We start from the raw sequence: 20,320 nt of genomic DNA, 5'->3' as shown, positions 1-20,320 counted from the left end.
GTATTTTATTAGAACAAAGAATTGTTGTGAAATTTCATATGAAACAGAAAAACCACTACTGAAACTTATTTTTTTTTTTAAAGAGTGTATGGCAATGAATTTTTACCACTTACGCGAGATTTTGAGTGGTTCAAGTATTTCCAAGATTACCAAGAAGACATTGAAGATGATGATCAAAATTCAAAGCGATGATGATTCTTTTTTTTCAATATTCATGGGATTGTGTACCTTCACTGGGTTCCTGAAGGTCAACCTATTAATCAACGTTATTACTTTAAAGTTCTTGCTCAACTCTGTGAAAAAATAAGAAAAAAACGACCCGAATTGTGGAAGAACAAGTCATAGTTCTTCATCAGGACAACACACCGGCTCACACTGCATTGTCTGTCAAGATGTTTCTAGCCAAGTATAACATCCCTGTGTTAAACCATCCGCCTTATTCGCCTGACCTGGCACCATGTGACTTTTATCTGTAACCCAAGGTAAAAAATTCCCTGGAATTTTTGAACGGTTAAGACAATCTCTAAGAAAAAGACTGGAGACTTATGTAATTTCTAATGGTGGACACTTTGAACATCTCTGATAACTTTAACAATTATTAACTGTTTAATTACAACTAATCTTCTACAATAATTAACTTAAAATTATCACAGGTAGTTGTTTTATTTTTTTAATTACTAGGTCTATTATAGTGAAAACATTATTACTTAATTTGATATTAATTTACAATACTAGAATTAATAATAAATAAAAACAATAATGTTTAATCTAATTAAACGTAAAGTGGAGGACATGAAAACACACAAAATTACAACATCAATTTTCTGCCATAATTCGGCTATTTGTTAACCGATTTAAAAAAATAAAATCTCATTTTGTTCAAAATAAAAGGCTTAATATTTTAGCAACATACATTTTGATAAAACTAATATTTACGGAGATATAACGAATTGAAAAATAAACATGACGCCATTTTGTAATTTGTAAAGGTATTTAATTCATGATTTTTTTGTAATTTTAAAACTTTATTACAAAGACGCTTACCCAATATTAACGTGATCTGAAAACAGATATTTTACATAAAAATAAAAATAGTAATTTATTTTTAATTATAAAGATCTTTTACTGATTTTGAATAAAAGTCCATTTAAAACCATCACCTTGTTTATATTAGACTAAACATCGGACTTAAATTATTAAAATATCACGACATTATTTTCAAGTCATTTAAATATAAAATGATGCGTTGATAATAAAGTGTAAGCTGCCCTATCCTATTCGTATAATAATTTAATATTGTATTATAATATTTAATATTATATTAGTATTTAATATTGTGCTATATTATAATACAATATTAAATTTAAATTTGTTTTCATATTATAATTTATTATAAGCGTGTAATACGCTTATAATAATACGTATAATACTCGTATTTTTAATAAATTTTATTTTTATAAGATAGCCATTTTTAATATTGTTACGTTATATTAAATGAAATGTTTTATCTCTTTAATTTTTAAATAGATATTTTAATTTTTAAATATCAAATATATTATTTTTTAAAAAATAATATTTTTCATTACTTTAGACCGGAGCACTACTTTATAATTCTATTTTGTAATATGTCGACATTAGAATATAAACAACAAATATATATGTATATAACTTTTTACTTCAGGGTTATTATCTTCTTATTTTGTTTAGCCTTCGGAACTACCGTAAGGTATTACTTCAGAAGATGAGTGAGGATGATATGTATGAATGCAAATGAAGTACACATTGAAGTGCACATTCGTCGACCATTCCTGAGATGTATGGTTAATTGAATCCCAACCACCAAAGAACACTGGTATCCAATATCTAGTATTAAAATCCGTAAAAACGTTATTCTTGCCTTTGCTAGGATTTGAACCTTAGAACTCTCGACTTCGAAATCAGCTGATTTGCGATGACACGTTAACCATTAAACCAACTCGGTGGGTTTACCAGTTAAGCCTGTTACTCTTCAAGATCTGCGAAATCGAATTGTTACAACAGTGAATTCAATAATCAGGGACCAGTTACCAATAAATATTATTTGGGACCAATTAAAATAATTAACTGTTATTTCTAAATCTCGATTTTTACATCCTTGTTCGAAGTAAAGGAAGTAATGATCGTGAAAATTTTCGATTTTCAGATTTCAACGGAAATATTCATTTTGACTAATTTCGACGTGACGTCTGTACGTATGTATCTCGCGTAACTCAAAAACGATTAGCGGTAGGATGTTGAAATGTTGGATTTAGGACTACTATAACATCTAGTTGTGCACCTTCCCTTTAAATTTGACCAAAGTTGTCCAAAAACGCCCAAAATCCAAAAAGAAAAATGGATTTTGGACTTTTTCTTAACTGCAGTAATAAGCCTTCATTGAGAGCTTTTCAACAATCATAAGTGGTAATTATTTTCATTGGTTCCAGAGTTGTAGCCAAATAAAATTTTAATTAATGAAATATTGGGCTTTTACAAAGGGAAGGTACATCGGTTCGAATACGACTTCATTTCCTCTTTTTTTTTTAAATGAAAAGTACATATAAAAGTTTTTTCAGTAATAACTTTTAATTTTTTTTCATATATATATATATATATATATATATATATATATATATTTTTTTTTTATTGTTATTACTGAATTATTATTTATTGTAAAACTGTTTTACTATCAGAAGTTAATAATTATTAATAAATCAATATAATTAAATTAAAAAAAAAGTTGAAAAAAAGATGTCACCGGTGCTAAGAAGGGTGGAAAAATTTCCATAAAGTAAAGAAAAACTTCAAATTCATTCAAAACGACAATGGTTGCATGTGAAAAACGTTTCACATGTTTATCATACGACAAGCCCATCTTCTTACAATCCCAGCAAAATTTCGGTCAACCCTTGCCGTAAGGGTTGGTCATCTCAAAACTTTTTCAGACAAAAGTTTTAGGTAATGTTTAGAGGACTAAAGACCACTAAACCGATTCGATACTATGCCTATTAAGGTAGGTATGGTTTTTTTTTATCTTCGAAACCCCATTTTTTCCACCCCTTGGGCCAATGGTTGGTAATATAAAAAAACTTTACTTGCATAAGTTTTAAACCCTTATCCAAAGAATAGTAAGAACTTTAATTGAATTCGATATCTTACTTAATAAGAAAGTTATAGCGATATATTTTTTCTGTTTTTTTTTGTCATCCCTTGTCGTAAGGGTTGGTCATATCAAAACTTGCTTCAGAAAAAGGTTTTAGGTAATGTTTAGAGGACTAAGGACCATTTTAAACCGATTCTATACTGTGCCTATTAAGATTTTTCTGTCTTCAAAATCCTATTTTTTCCATCCCCTGAGCCCAATGGTTGGTGATGTCAAAAAACTTTACTTACATAAGTTTTAGGCCCTTATACAAAGATTATATATATAAATGTATTTATAAACTTTTGAGCTGACGGTAGTTTTGAGGTCTGGGGGATGTGAAACGCGAAGATATATCGAAATTTTCAGCAAGTCGAATCATGGGATCCATTACAATAGGTAGCTTTCTTATGAAATCTACCTAATTGAACGTTTCCTGATCTATGTTTATCTGAACTTTTTTCATTACTTGTAATATGAATGTTCTGATATTCTTTTCTTCTTAAGATATTTTTTGTATTTTTAATGGTTTTTTGTTCAATTCCTGATTTTCTATTCTGTACTGCTTCCAAATTTGATTTCAAATGTCATTAATTGAATCTCATTAATTTTATAAGTCTGCACAATTAAAAAATCAGTACAAATTAAAAGGGTTTTTCTTTTAATAAATCAAAATGCTATTCTTTTAATTTTATACAATTTTTAGAGAAAAATGACTTGATGAGATAATATGTAAAAACAACTGCTTTATTTAAAGTATATTTTTCAGTTCTGTTTGTTGATTTACGAGAGATTATCTCTAAAGTAAAGACCGTTTCATTGTAAAATAATTTGTTGTAAAAACTTTATAAATATTTTTTTATTTTTCTTAAACTACGTACCTCATACTACTTCTCTATATAATCACCATGTGAATTAAGACATTCATCGTAGCGATACATCAGCTTCAATATACCCTCTTCGCATTCTTCTGCCGCTAGTCCATTTAGCTACTGATTAACAGCATTTTTAAGTTCATCGTCACCCACGAATCGCTTACCAATCAAAAATACTTTCAATTTCCCAAACAAATGGTAATGAGAAGGAGCTAAGTCCGGACTATATGGTGGGTGATCGCAAATTTCCCATCCAAATGTTCTCAGAAAATTCTCGGACCCACAACATGTGGACGTGTAGCAAGACGACGCCGTCGGTTAGCCGCCCACGTCGCCGATTTTTAATGAAGTTCCGTAATTTACGTGGAGTTTCGCAATAGGCTTCCGCATTTATAGTCGTTCCACGTGGCTTGAAATCAATCAGCAGTATGCCAAACCGATTCCAAAAGACTGTGGCCATCTGTTTACGTCCAAATGGCTGTGGTTTGACCTTAGTTGGTCTGGTTGGTGGTTGAGGATGACGCCATTCACTTGACTGCCGTTTTCCCTCTGGCATGTAATATGAAATCCATGTTTCATCACCGGTTACAATTGAATTAAGAAACTCATCACCTTTTTCTGTGTAGCGCATCAAAAATTCCAAAGGAGATTCCATTCGGATTTTTTGTGTCGTTCCGTTAAGACGTGCGGCACCCAACGTGCACAGATATTTCTGAAGCCTAAATGGCCATGAACAATGCGACCGATAACAGTTCTTGAAACAGGAAGAATAAGGGCCAGGTCGGATATCGTTGAGCGACGATCTTTTCTGATTTCATCAGACGCGATTCAACAAATCCTCGGTGATTATCGAGGGCCTCGCCGAACGTTCTTCATCGTGCACATTAATTCTGTTATATCTAAACCTTTCATATCATTTTCGGATATTTCTTTCACTCATAACATTATCGCCGTACACAGCAACCAACTGCCTATAAATTTCAGCCGGCTTAACGTTTTGATGGTTTACAAAACGCATGACTCCGCGTATTTAATAGCCGGCGGCAACATCGATTTTCCTATTCATTTTATAACGTAATAACTTACACGTAATCAAAGATATTACAGCGCAACAACTTGCACACAGCAATGCAATATGCAGATTACTAGCGTGGCCATGAACGACACACGTTCGCCAACCTAAGGAGAGAAATTTCCCAGCGGTTTTACTTTAGAGATATCCCTTGTACCATATTTGTCTCTATCTTACTTATGACTATGATGTATGTAAGACTATGAATACTATGACTATGACAGATGCATTAGTAAGCGAGGCACCAGTTAGAGTTGCTTTCTCTAAGAGTAGTAATGTTTATTATACAGTCAATTTACACTAAACAGAATGAAAGTGTCACTTTAGCACTAAATATCATTTAGATTTTGATGGGCTTAGTGTGCTGATATGCATTTATACATCCATATGTTCAGCTCAATAAAGAAGGTAACAAGTAACCGCATCATTCCTTATATTCTGCTGTAAGCATAGTGTGAAATACTTATTATTCTTGAGAACGACTATGTAATTCGTTGGAAGTGACTTGTGACTCATGTTAACATTACTGATAAGGCAGTTGACAATATAAATGGGAACAGCATCTTATGCATGTGTTCATTCTTTGTCAGTAATTAAGCAAATGTTATTGTTTATTGCTTAGACTGAACTCTAGAAATTAAATCCATACCTAAACTTTTTCCCAAAAATACTAAAATTTTGTAAAATAATCTGTGTGTGTTCTAATTTGTATACACTTTTATCATAATTTCATGTTTTCGGTGATTAAGTTTATTTTTTTTATTTGTGTAGGAGTATGTTTATTGAAAATTTTTCTGTGCACTCTTTTGGTAATAGGAATATATTTGGGCTCATGGTTTTAAAAGCCAGTAATTTGTTTCCATTGAGGTGTTTAGAGATAATAATTCTAATGTTGTTGTTAAGTTGTTTAATAACAAAGTTTGTTTAAAATTATTGTTAAAATATTATTTATTATACAGGGCGTTTCATAATGTTCTTAGGAGTTACAAAAATTCAGTACAAAAAAAGTATTTCACTTACCTAAATGAAAGTTGTAGAGTTGATTGCATTGATTATGCAATCCTTTAGCTCAGCGATATCGTGCGGCATCGGTGGGATAAGCACCTTATCTTTCACGTAACCCCAGAGAAAGAAATCACATGGCGTGAGGTCTGATGATCTTGGTGGCCACAGCATAATGTGTTGGTCTTCTTCAGACGCACGTCCTATCCAGCGACGAGGTAATGTTGTGCTAAGGTACTGTCGAACCTCGTTATGAAAACGGGCAGGACAACCATTTTGCTGGAAAATGAAGTCGTTGAGTAGCTGAGGTATAAGCCGTAATTGTAACATATCCAGGTATATCATGCCGGTTACTGTCGTTTCCATAAAAAAGAACGGCTCATACACTGCCTCTTGAGAGATCGCACAAAAAACATTTACTTTCGGAGAATCCCGAATGTGTTCCACATAAGCGTGTGGGTTTTCAGTTCCCCAAACTCGCACGTTATGACGGGTTACTTTGCCGCTAATATGGAAAGTAGCTTCATCGCTGAAAATTATCTTGTTTAGAAAACCTTCATCTAACATCTTTTCCTGTAACTGTAAACAAAAATCAAGCCTATTTTGTTTTGTTTTATTTCCATCAGAAAGATACTAGATTAATTGAAGACGGCACGGTTTGCATAATAAACGTTTACGCAGAACTCCCCACACTGTTGTTTTCGGAATTCCTAATTCTCTGCCTGCAGCCGCAGTCGATTTTGACGGGCTGCGAATGAAACTTACACGCACACGTTTGACTTCTGAGGTTGATGGACGACCAGTTGATTTTCGCTTGCACAAGCAACCGGTTTCACTGAATTGTTTATACCATGCACGAATTGAATTGTCATTTGGTGGCTCTTTATGAAATTTCAACCGAAACGCACATTGCACAGAAATTACTGACTTTGACAAGTGAAATTCTAAAACACAAAATGACTTCTCGCTTCCCGTGGCAGCCATTTTCTCTACTGTCGACGCTTACCGAGCAAATGGTTTACTAACTGCCTAGTATATGTGGAAAAAATTAATTGAAGTACTCTTTCGTACAGTACTTGTTTTATACTTATGAGTGAAATAGTTTTTTGTTAATGATTTTTCGAAACTCCGAAGAACATTATGAAACGCCCTGCATATTAATGTATTTATGTTTTAGATTCACTGAGTTGTATGTTTGGAAAACGTTATAACTATAATTAAAAACAACATTAAAAATATACCGTCGATGAAGGCAATGAGATTATTTAAATTCACACTATAGTACATTTTTGTGTCAAATTAGCTAATTTTCTTCCAAGAATATATAGTGCTTGCAATTCATGGTGTCTCTCCTAACTAACATGTACAAATATAAAACTACTATATATCTGGACTCATATTTGATGACTAAAAATTATATATTAGTCATATTTGATGACTCTCCCAATATAAATATTGGAAGAGTCTAGGACTCTTGTCTGATAGTTACATCTTGCTTTTGACTAAGATGTAACCTTGATTGTATTCCTTTTTGTTAAATGCATTATTTATACTATCTATATTTAATAAGGGATAAAAATTTCTTAAAAATATCATAATTACGTAATAGACGTAATAATTTAAAAATTTTTACTTATAAAAGTATTTTTTTTTATTTTTATTGGTGGAGAAGGAGAAGAAAGCTCTCCCAGACACCATCTGCCCCTACAGTTGACAAGTGTTGGGCTCTAACTGACTAAAATCCTTCCCCCTTATACAACGTGCCCTGATAACCACCTTCGGCATTACTCAGAGCATGCGGTACACTCATGGGACTCCTTGGGTGAGTCAAAGAGTCCTGGACACATCAGCAGCAGTGATGACCACCCTAATGGCCCCCAAACTGCTTCTGCATCCTGGCTATCCTTTCTTCATTTAGCCCAGAAGCATTCAAGGCTGCAAGGGTTCTCTCATTTTTTTTTTATACTTCCTCTCTGTGACAAAAAAGACACTCTTATAATGATATTTACATCTATAGTCACATGATATACAATGTAAAAAAATAAAATTGATAAAGAAAAGAGAAAATAGTATTTTCAAAAATGTTTTATTCTACCATCTTCTTCTTCCCCTCACTCATCCATCATCTTCTGCTGTAGTATTGCCTTGCTCATTTCTGCAACAGTGTTCCAGTTTCCTTCGTTTCAAAGAAGTGCATTGACCAAATTGTTAGTAGCCAACCTCCCAGTGACTGCTGTACACTGCTGTCTGTCCTCTCCCCACCTGTCACACTCAAAAAAGGTGTGTCAGACTATCCTCCAGGCCTCAATATACACACCCAGCATCTTCTCTTCTTTTCCTGTTCACCAGGTAGGCATTGAACACTCCATGGTCTGTCAGCAGCTGGGTAAGCCAAAAGTTGACCTTCTCATGCCCCCAACAGACCCACTTACGTATCATCCCATCTGGAATGATCCCATATGTCCAGCGGTCAGATGTAGCCTCTTCCCATCTCTTTTGCCACCTTTCCAGCATTGCATTTCAGGCTTGCTTCTTTGGAGTTCCCATCCATCTGTCTACTTCCTTATGTATTTTTAGATCCATCGGAGGCACATAAAAGTAATTTAACCTATCTTTGCTTACATATTTCAAATTTCACAAGAAATGTTCTATGGGATACAATAATCTTCAGTTCACTCGTACTTCTTAATAATGCTCTCATTCAATTTCTGTACAATTGAATGAGAACATGATGGAATGAATATCCCTCTTCATAAACAATTAGGCTTACAATTATTTACTGTGTCTAAGACATAAACTCAATTGTCATTAGGTTTTTACGATCCCTTCTCTAAATTTAAATAAATAGAAAAAAAAATTTTGGATGAAAAGTTACTTCTATGTTTAATATATTTCAGTTTTCACATTTGCATTAAATGTGTTATTTATAAGGATTCAAATATTAATTTCTTGTTCATTATATAAATTACAAGCTGCAGTGGCAAAGCATTAGATTCTTGTGTGTAAACTAGGAGTAGAATTCTGGAGCATGTAAATAATTATATTTATTTTCGCAAAGGAAGAAAAGAAAAAATTCCTTAACTACCTTCAACTGAAGACCAGCACAGAATATTCTATCACTGTTTAATTCTGAAACCTTATAAATAAACAAAATAGTATGAACAATATTTCAAAATAACACAGCAGTTTCAAAATATAAATAAAGGGTTTCATCAGAAAATGGGAAATCTCTTAAAAAAAAGAAGTTTCATTACTGTTCAAACAGTAATTGTGTAACTACAACATAAAAGATAATTACAGCAATCAAAAGCTGTTTTTTTTAATATTATATTTTTAAATATTTATTATGCTTTTTTAGTTAATATGGCTGGCTTTTAAATTTAATTGATACTAAATATATCATTTGCATTTATGATAATACTATCACTTTTACTTATTACAGAGGTTTTACGTAAACATGGAACTGCAACACCACTAACAAGACGATGCTCTATGGATTATCAAATACCAGAAACTAATATGATTGTAAAGAAAGGAACATTGGTTTTAATTTCCCAAAGATCACTCCAACGTGATCCAAAATATTTTCCAAATCCAGAAAAATTTGATCCTGATCGTTTTGATGATCCTAATACAATTATAAAAGGCACCTACCTCCCATTTGGTGATGGACCAAGAATGTGTATAGGTAATCTTTTTGTATTCTTAATTACTTTTAAAGAATAAATTTACAAATATGCATTCAAGTTATTAAAATTTATAGTCGGCTTTAATTCACCTTCACCTGCCTGAAGATCTGAATTCAGTCGATAATAATCAGCTGATAAAAATACAATTCAATTTTTTTTTCTGTACTAAGAATAATGGAGTTAAGATTCACAAAACTAGAGTAGTTATATATTCTTCAATGGTTGTAGAAAAATAATTAGTTGCAGTTCATGAAGAATTTTGTGGGAGTTTCCTAATTTTGCTGACTGACATGTCAACAATCGTATAAGCTGAATATAACATTTGAAAATACTGGATAATATTGGATCTGGTTCTTGATCAGGTAGGTTTAGAAGAAGTTGCACTTCAAAAAATCAAACAACTTATAGAGTATAGAGTAAACATTAGTACAGGGCATTCAAACAACAACCAAAAAGGCTTTTGTTAGGTTGGAAGTACCCTTTCTTTCTTTTTCTTGTTTAGCCTTCGGTAATTACCCTTCAGATAATTCTTCAGAGGATGAATGAGGATAATATGTTTGAGTGTAAATGAAGTGTAGTCATGTACAGTCTCAGTTCGACCATTCCTGAGATGTGTGGTTAATTGAAACCCAACCACCAAAGAACACCAGTATCCACGATCTAGTATTCAAATTCGTGTAAAAATAACTGACTTTAGTAGGACTTGAACGCTGGAACTCTTGTCTTCACAAATCAGCTGATTCGGAAGTCAAGAGTTCGAGAGTTCAAGTCCTAGTGAAATAAGTTATTTTTATACGGATTTGAATACTAGATCATGGATACTGGTGTTCTTTGGTGGTTGGTTTTTAATTAACCACACATCTCAGGAATGGTCGAACTGTGACTATACAAGGCTACACTTAATTTACAGTCATACATATCATCCTCTGAAGTAATACCTGAACGGTAATTCCCGGAGGCTACACAGGAAAAAGAAAAAAGACAAAGTTTATCAAATATCAAAGAGTACAAAGAAGTTGAGGTTTAAGTCTTATCAATCAAAATTATTTCATAAAAAATATTCCAATAGAAGTGAGGAATTTATTATTCACTGAGATTTTAATCTAGCTAAGTGATATGATCTGATGAATCATATTTCAAACTGAATGCCACAGTAAATCTTGAATGTTCATAGCTGTGTTAATTGGTCTGATTCAAATCTTTTATTTGCATAATTATGAAGGAATTTAAAACATCTAAAATTCATGTTTGGTGAGTCATCAGAAAAAAAATCGTGTTGGCATTAGTTTTGTTTGACAGTTACACGCAATTCACATCTTGAGATCTGTTTACAAGATCTGCCTGACTTATAAAGTGATCTTATTAGACATCAACTATACATATGTTTCTAAGAACTACCTCAATCAAACTTTTTCTAAATGAATAGGGTACAGAGGACCAATGACAGCACATAGCTAAAATTAGTGGGGGTGCTGCTTCATAAAATTTTTTTCTGGGCCTTTTTCAAGGCCATAGTTAAAGTTTTTTATAAAATAAAAGAACTGAAAAAAAAGAATCTGATAGAATAGCTGGAAGCAGGATAATAGTCTTTTCTTTCTTTCTTTTTCCTGTTTAGCCTCCGGTAACTACCGTTTAGATAATTCTTCAGAGGATGAATGAGGAAGATATGTATGAGTGTAAATGAAGTGTAGTCTTGTACATTCTCAGTTCGACCGTACCTGAGATGTGTGGTTAATTGAAACCCAACCACCAAAGAACACCGGTATCCACGATCTAGTATTCAAATCCATGTAAAAATATCTGGCTTTACTAGGACTTGAACGCTGTAACTCTGGACTTCCAAATCAGCTGATTTAGGAAGACGCGTTAACCACTAGACCAACCTGGTGGGTTAGGATAATAGTCTAATTCTACATTTTATCACTTTCAAGAATACGGTACATGGTTTTTAAGCAAATTGCGTTTAAAAACTATATTCAGTTTAACCGAATAAATAATAAAATGTCAATACAGTTAATAATTTTTAGTAATATTAGATAATAACTTAATAAAATGTCCGCTTAAAAACATTATAGTCCAGTGATGCTTAATTTAAATTTCTATGTACACAGAAACAAATACATAGTCTTTACTAATTATCTTCTCTTTTGCCCAGCATGTTTTTGGACAGATTTGGCAATCAAAGAGCCCTTGTTTTCTGCCATCTTCTGATCACTACTGAAATAACGACTAAACCACTTTCATATTCCTTCCACCAACTAAACTAAGAGAGGGAACAAACAAGGAACATTCCATACACACAGGAGTAAAAAATACTACCTTCCTCCAGCACGCCAGGGTCAGTACTGTGGGAACGACAGTACTATCTCTCCCTCACAGCCTCACTTGCAGCTTCCTATGTGCATATGCTCACAATAGCCACCATGGTGCTGGAACTGTGAAGCACACAGTTCCATAAAAAAGTTTTTGTATCTTTTTCATAAGCTGGGGAATGGCAACTGACATTAAGCTTTATATATTGTACAAGTATAAAGAAAGATTAAAGAAAAAAGGACTCATTATATTAAATGTTATTGATAATATCAAGTGGAAATAGGGGATGCTGTAGTTCCACTGTGTCTATACTTGTAATGAGCCATCACTATGAGGAGTGAGTGAATGGTCAACATGTTCATATGATGACATGGAATTTTCTTTAAATTCAAAATGACTTATACTGCCCCAACCTGTTAATTGTAAACTTAACTGATTCTATAAATCATGACAAAACTTTGTTAAAAAAAAAATGTGTAATACAAGAATTAAACATGCTATGAGTGGGTTAGGACAAAAGGAATTTCTCCAGTGTGTGTTAAACATGTAATAATAAAAAAAATATTTTCTTTGTCTATCTTTTTTATCAACTATTTCATTGTTGGAAATTGGTTAAAGTGACTTTTAGCCCATATATTATATTGATTTAACTTAAATAAAGTAATAAGAAATCTTATGCAGTTTTTTTTTTTACTGTTTAGAGAAAATAATATAAATTAAGTGCATTTACTGTATTATCACTAATTATTTGCTAAATTTAAAACTATTATTCTGTAAAGGATTAATCTCATAAAGATTAAACCATTTAGGAACTATGAAACTATTTGGTGATGAAAGAAAAAGTGTTACACTTCAAAATAAAGATTCTTTTATTCTTTAGATTTTAATTAAAATTGTGTGTAATAATTATAGTAATCTTACACAAAATAGTATTTAGACATATTAATTTTATAGACAAATGAAATATTATTTTGAATTAATTAATAGAAAATATTTTTTAATTATTTAAAAATTTTCAACTTACAGAGGAAAACTTCATTAGTGACTAACATATTCTTTCTATAGAATTTATCATTAGTTTTTCATTAGATTTGAATCAATTTAAAATAATCACTAGTGTATTACATAGGTGAAAGTTGGCTTAACCTTAAATTTAATCAATCGGTTTATGATTCCACTTGTATTGGTATTTGTTGTTTTTATGTATTTATACATCTTAACATTAGAGTTACTGATAGTGGCTGATAATGATAATATGTTTCAGCTATTGCTGAAAACATTCTTATGTAAATGAAGACCTCTTTCTATTAAAGTCTTAATTCAGTTCCTTAAAAAAAAAAAAATATATATATATATATATATATATTTACACAAAACATTTGCCAATCCCCTTGATGGAGTAGCAGCTCAGCCTTTCATCCAGAAGTTCTGGTCAGACATAGACATTTTTCACACAATAAGTTTTCATTTTATATTCCCATGTACAAGCTTCTTTGTAATATACAATGTTTCTGTGATGAATTAATTCATCAGTCAAAGAAATCCTGTAGTGTTTTGGTTGATTGACACTGACAAAAAAAAAATTATATTTTGTCTTCATAGCTCATATGTAAAAATCAAACCGAATTTTACTGAATGAATTATGTTTATATATATTACACTGAGTAATATTTTTTTATAAGAAAAATTGTCATTCCAATCAATAAATTTCAGAGATATCATTCACTTAGTCATTGTATATTTTATTTACAGCTATGCGTCTGGCCATGTTGGAGATGAAAACAATTCTTGCTATTTTAATATCTAATTTCAACATTATATTAAGCAATAAGACTAGAGAACCATTACAAATTGAAAAAACTTCATTCTTCGGCCGAGCTGAAGGTGGAATTTGGGTTCGATTTGAAGAAAGGAAAAAGGTAATAAATGCAAATGAGTGACAAACAAGAATATCTTTAAAAAATTTATTATTGTCTTGATAAAAGTATTCTGGTGTTTTTTTACAATTTTTGGCTAATAAAAAAACAGTATCAATGTGAATTAATCTAGTATTATAATATTATTTGACATTTTTTATAAATAAAATCTTAATAGTTAATATGGAATGTCTTTTTTTCACCTGTGTTTTGTATAAAATGTACCCTTTCTTTTTCCTGTTTAGCCTCCGGTAATTACCGTTCAGATATTACTTCAGAGGATGAATGAAGATAATATGTATGAGTGTAAATGAAGTGTAGTCTTGTACAGTCTCAGTTCAACCATTCCTGAGATGTGTGGTTAATTGAAATCCAACCACCAAAGAACACCAGTATCCACGATCTAGTATTCAAATTCGTGTAAAAATAACTGACTTTATTAGGACAAGAATGCTGAAATTCTTGACTTCCAGATCAACTGATTTGGGAAGACACATTCACCACTAGACCAACCCGGTGGGTTGTATAAAATGTATCCACAATATTACTAGTTTAACTATCCCAATGATGTAATGTAATACAAAAATGTGGGACTTAAATGAACTGAAAAATGATCCTGAGTCTGTACCTAATTGAACAAGATGTATATTTTTTTTTTTTGTCTTCAGTCATGATTAGTTTTATGCAGCTGTCCAAGATTCCCTATCTAGTGCTAGTTGTTTCATTTCAGTATACCCCCTCCTCATAATTTGTTTTACATATGCCAAATGTTGCCTGCCAGCACAATTTTTTCCTTTTACCTGTCCCTTCAATATTAAAGCGACTATTCCAGAATACCTTAATATGTGGCCTATAAATCTGTCTCTTCTTTTAGCTATATTTTTCCAAATGCTTGTTTCATCATCAGTTTGCCGCAAAACCTCTTCATTTGTCACTTTATTCACCCATCTGGTATATCCACCCATCGGTACATTCTCCTGTAGTACCGCATTTCAAAAGCTTCTAATCTTTTCTTCTCAGGTACTCTGAACGTCCAAGTTTCACTTCCATATATAGCTACGCTACAAACATTATTTTCAAAAATGATGTTTAAATTGATTTTTGAGGTAAACAAATTATATTTCTGACTGAAGGCTTGTTTTGCCTGTGCTATTCAGCATTTTATATCGCTCCTGCTTTGTCCATCGTTAGTAATTCTACTTCCCAAATAACAAAATTCTTCTACCTCCATAATCTTTTCTCTTCCTGTTTTTACATTCAGTGAAAAATCAAATCAGATCCTTTTTGGATCTGATTTAAAAATGCAAGAGAGATAGAGTGAGTGAGAGAGAGAAAGAGAGAGAGAGAAAGCATTGTGAGTTAACATCAAAGATTATGTGTGAGAAATGGATATAACGTTTAGATTAATTAAAAGGTGTAAAAAATAATTAAAAAAAACAAAAAACAAAGAACTTTAAATTGAAATAAATGGTAATAAATTTGTATTTTAAAAAATAAAAAGATTGTACAGTTTTAGTGAATTGGAATTTAAAAATGATTTCTCAAACATTTTTCATGTTTTCAGCACCTTAACAGTTAGAAATAAATTTTACTAATTAAACATAATAAAACTGAAGTTTACAATAACTGTCTTACATTGAAAATATTACTAGAAACAAATTCAAATGTGTTAAAAAGGTTTGCAAAATTTTTGTACTATTCAAATATGCATTAAAAAAAAATTTCATTATTAAGGTACCTTATTATGTTTTTATACTTTTTTATCTGTGGCTGGAAGGTCATTGTTAAACACAGTTATTTTATATATTATTTTTCCATATTTATCAAAAAACTATTCCTTTGATGGCCAAGATTATAAATATATTTTTAAGGAAAAATTACAGACCACTGGAAATCAGAAAAAATGAATCCTCCAACATTCTTACTAGTAAAGCTATCAAAAACAAGAAAGAGAGAAAACATTTTAATATACATATATAAATAATACTATCATGAAAACTTCAGTTTTTCTTTATCAAATAAAAGCAATTGAAAGTATTATTATAATTCACAAAATAAAGTTAAGAATTTCAATTCAGATTTTAATGGAGTTAAGGTTTCAGATCCATATTTAAAAATAAAGTGGTTCATAAAGAAAGGCAATCTATGTGTTTATTTTGGCATGCAGGATATGACTGTTGCCCTTGGACAATTCTCATTTGATTAAATTTATTGAAACACTGCATCCACTCTCACTGTACAAAAATTATACAAATTTTGCTTTTATAGCTTGGCAAACTAGCGATGTAACAAGCTGCATGTAGATTCTCTATACCTGAGGAAATCAGTTTACTGTTGTCTATAGGGTCCAAAGCTTCATTTTAAAAAACTCAATAATTTTTTATTTTTAATTTTTGGTGGCTATTAATTGCTGTGATTATATTTACTAATTAAAATTGTATGTAGAAAGTCCTTTAACCTCATTAACCTACAAAAATGGTTAATTAAGTATGACTGACTGTTAATTTTAATCCTTACTTCGATTAAAAAGATACTAATTGCTAATCCCATATTAAATAATATATAACTATCACACATATTATATGAGGTGTAATCAAAAAGTTATCGACTTTGACTTTTAAAAATGAAAAACTTAACCTATTTAGTTCAATGACTTGTTCCCTTCAAAGTAGTCCCCTTCTGATGTAATTCACTTATCCCAGTAATATTTTGATGGTTGGAAGCATTTTTCAAGTTTATTTTTACTGAGGACCATAAGATATCATATAGTACTTTTCATCTTTTATTTGTCTTCAAATCTCTTTCCTTTAAGTGGAATTTTAAGTTTAGGAAAAAAAAATTGCAGGCAGCCAAATCTTATGAATAAGGAGCCTGCTGAGATTGTTAGTTCTAATGTTTTGCCAAGAATCTCTGAAAAAGTTGTAATGCATGGGTTGAAGCTTTGTCGTATTGAATTTTCATGTTAGCATGAAATTCATTAACATTTTTTTTTTTATTAAGGCATAGTTCATCACAAGTATATTCCTCTGTCAATAAAGATTAATATGTAATTGTTTTTTGTCAGCTAAGAGATGCAGTTTGATGGTAGACCACAACTTTAGAAAAGTGGCATTTGGAAAATTCATCATAACAATACTCCAGTCCATGCATCATAACTTATTCAGAGAGTCTTAGCAAAACATCAGATCTATGGATATACCAACTTCAGCAGACTCCTTTCTCACCAGACATGGCAAGAGAGTTGAATAAACAGAAGAGATCAAAAGAAATATGACAAGAGGATTATGGTGTTTACTAAAATGAATTTGAAAAATGCTTCCAACAATGGAACATTGCTGCTGGGATAAGTGTGTTATGTCCCAAGGAGTCTGATTTGAAGAGGACAAGTCATTGAACTCAATAAGTTAAGTATTTTTGTTTTTATGAGCCAAGATCAGACACTTTTTGATGACTCTCGTATAATTAATTAGGCCACAACAAATGAATTTTACATAAATGATTCTGTAAAGAAGTCAGCAGGAAATCACTTCTTCATTCCATACTGTACTTAGAAAGTCTGATATGGTATTTCAGTATTTCTGATAATGGTGTAGTATTTTCTTTGAGAGACTCAAAAACTTAGATAAGGACCAAGATAAACCAAACCCAACGCAAGTGAAAGGAACACATAAACTGTAAGGTGATATTATACAAGTAAATAAAAGACAAAAACTTACTTAAGTGAGTTTCCACTGTCTCTTCAGGACTGCTGGAAATATTTTCCAGGCATAGTTTGGTCCAATGAATCATGTTCAGTGCAACTTACTGTAACTCGTGTTGGATGTTGGTGATGATGTTGCGTATATTCTGTTGGAATTCGTCAAGATTTAGTGAAATGTTCTGGTAAGCCTAGCCCTTCAGGTCGCTCCACTAATAAAAATTACAACTGGATATATTAGGTGACTGTGAAGGCCATAGATCCTTCGAGACAGTCCGGTAAGGTGTGAAAACTGACTGCACTACTTCCAAGGAAGCATGCCCTGTTTTTGCTGTCATGCCGTCTGCTGGTAATATCTGGCGTCAGTTTCTCTACGAAGGCCTGGAAAATGTTGAAAATATAACACGCTGAGTTCACTGTTTTTATAAAAAAACTGAGTTGAGTGATTCTTGTCCCCTACACACTGCATCTCACTCCAGTCTTTAATCTTGCAGCGATAGGTCGAATATTTATTTTGGGTTTTCAGCAGACCAATATCATGAATTTTGCTAATTAACATAACTACTGAGGTGGAATCATGCCTTGTCCGTCATGAAGTAGAGGTTTGGATTGAGTAGATAACTTTCAATTTACTGCAGTAGCTGTGTGTAATACTTTACACGTTTATCATGGTCTTTAGGCTTCAACTCTTGTAAAACCATGATCTTGTACGGCTTCAGGTTCAAATCCTTTAGGATGTGCTGGCATCTTGTTTGCTGGTGATTAGCTTCCTTCTTTATGTCTCAGTTCTTTTCACAGGTGGGTATTGATTTTCTTATCAAGAACAAATCCAGTTCGCTCAAACTTCTTTATGAGCTCATATATGGATGACTTGGGGGGTGGATCACTGTTGAAATGTGTACGGAATTTTTTACACTCTTTGATCAATCTACCCTGTCCATAATATTCCTTGATGATGAATATTCTGGCATCCTTTGTTAGCAGCATATTCGTATGTGTGCACTAGTTGGCTTTACCTCAATTGTATTTCCTTTACAGCTACAGGTCATTCCCCTTCCAGTGCTTTCCTCCTCACCCTGTTCAAGGTCAATTTGTGTCACAGCCTGGTACATGGCATTCAAAATGTTATTGCTTGTTGCTCTGTCAAAAACGTTAATGCTATTCAGTTTCTCCTATACCATATCTAGTTCAGTTTATCTTAGGCCACCCAGTACAACCACCATGGTTATGGCTAATATGCAATAATCATCATGGTTATCTAACATAAATACTTCTTTCATTTTGTAGGCTTGATGGTCTAGCTGCATAAGCTTGAAGCTTGTGCATGGGGAGATGTTGATAGAATTTTTGTAGCGTATGAAAATGTCTTGCCTAACTGGCATTCGAACCTGGAATCTCTGGATGAAAGACTAACATTCAGCCTTAATTAAATTCTTTCATTATTTAATTTTTAAAGATATGAAAAAAAATTTATAAATAAAAGAACTAAAATCCTCTTTTAGTTCTGACAACATCCTCTTTCCTAAGATTACTATTTTTCAGATGAGACCATTTTGATAGGTAAATCTGTTGTGTGGCTCACCTGTCACTCTGTGCAGCATTTTCATAGGAATTAACTTTTAGCAGGATTTAATGTTTTAACATCTGAAAAGCATGGAGTACTGGTGCATTCGATGTTTGACTTTCCAAACACTCTCATTAAAAGAAACCACAAGCTGAAAGACCAGGTGACCTAGTTTTTTTTTTCCTGTTTAGCCTCCGGTAACTAGCATTTAGATAATTCTTCAGAGGATGATATGTATGAGTATAAATGAAGTGTAGTCTTGTACATTCTCAGTTCGACCATTCCTGAGATGTGTGGTTAATTGAAACCCAACCACCAAAGAACACCGATATTCCACGATCTAGTATTCAAATCCGTGTAAAAATAACTTGCTTTACTAGGACTTGAACGCTGTAACTCTCGACTTTCCAAATCAGCTGATTTGGGAAGACGCGTTAACCACTAGACCAACCCGATGGGTTAGGTGACCTAGTTAGCCACACTATGTTTCTTTATCAGGAATAACATTTCTATAAACTATTTCTGTAAACCTAATTTGAAACTTTTGTGATGTGGTTCTAGTTACATCTAATTGGGGAGAAAAAAATCCTTATTTACTGGATGATGAGTTCAGGAACTAAAAATATTACTAACTTTAGAATTTAGAACATTCTAGCTACTTTTCTCTATCATATAAATTAACTAAGGAAAATATTTTACACCATATAAATTCAGAACTGCACATTGACTTCTTATGAAAAACTTTGTCTTTTGTAGGAGACTGTGTACAGAAATTTAGCTTATTAACTTGATAAATGAAAATGAGTGTGGTCATTCACAAAGTTGTTTACCAGTTTTTGGTTTTCATTAATAATTTATAAAAATATTTGCAAACTTTTTGTTATATTGTTCATGAACTGCATTAATAGCTTGAATCTTGAGATGATAGAAGCAGTATAGGTCCTCATATAAAATCTGCCAGATGCTGGCTTCAGGTAGTCCAAGTAACATAGTTTGGTGTGAATTCTTTTCAGTGGCCTTTTTGAGTACTGT

At 32.1% G+C, this 20,320-nt stretch overlaps 1 protein-coding gene across 2 annotated transcripts in view; it reads left to right on the top strand.

The window, feature by feature from the left end:
- LOC142319012 (putative cytochrome P450 6a14) overlaps window positions 1-14,209 on the top strand; it is a 29,238-nt gene extending 15,029 nt beyond the window's left edge. For both annotated transcript variants that reach the window (XM_075355801.1, XM_075355802.1), the window contains exons 4-5: window positions 9,552-9,797; window positions 13,864-14,209. In XM_075355801.1, the coding sequence (XP_075211916.1) occupies window positions 9,552-9,797; window positions 13,864-14,051 (434 nt within the window). In that variant the 3' untranslated portion in view covers window positions 14,052-14,209. The remainder of the gene's footprint in view (window positions 1-9,551; window positions 9,798-13,863) is intronic.
- The last annotated feature ends 6,111 nt before the right edge of the window (window positions 14,210-20,320 follow it).

This window comes from Lycorma delicatula, chromosome 2, assembly GCF_047948215.1.
Source record: "Lycorma delicatula isolate Av1 chromosome 2, ASM4794821v1, whole genome shotgun sequence".
NCBI lineage: Eukaryota > Metazoa > Arthropoda > Insecta > Hemiptera > Fulgoridae > Lycorma > Lycorma delicatula.
The sequence above is the reverse complement of the archived record's forward strand: the minus strand, read 5'-3'. Positions and strand labels throughout refer to the sequence as shown.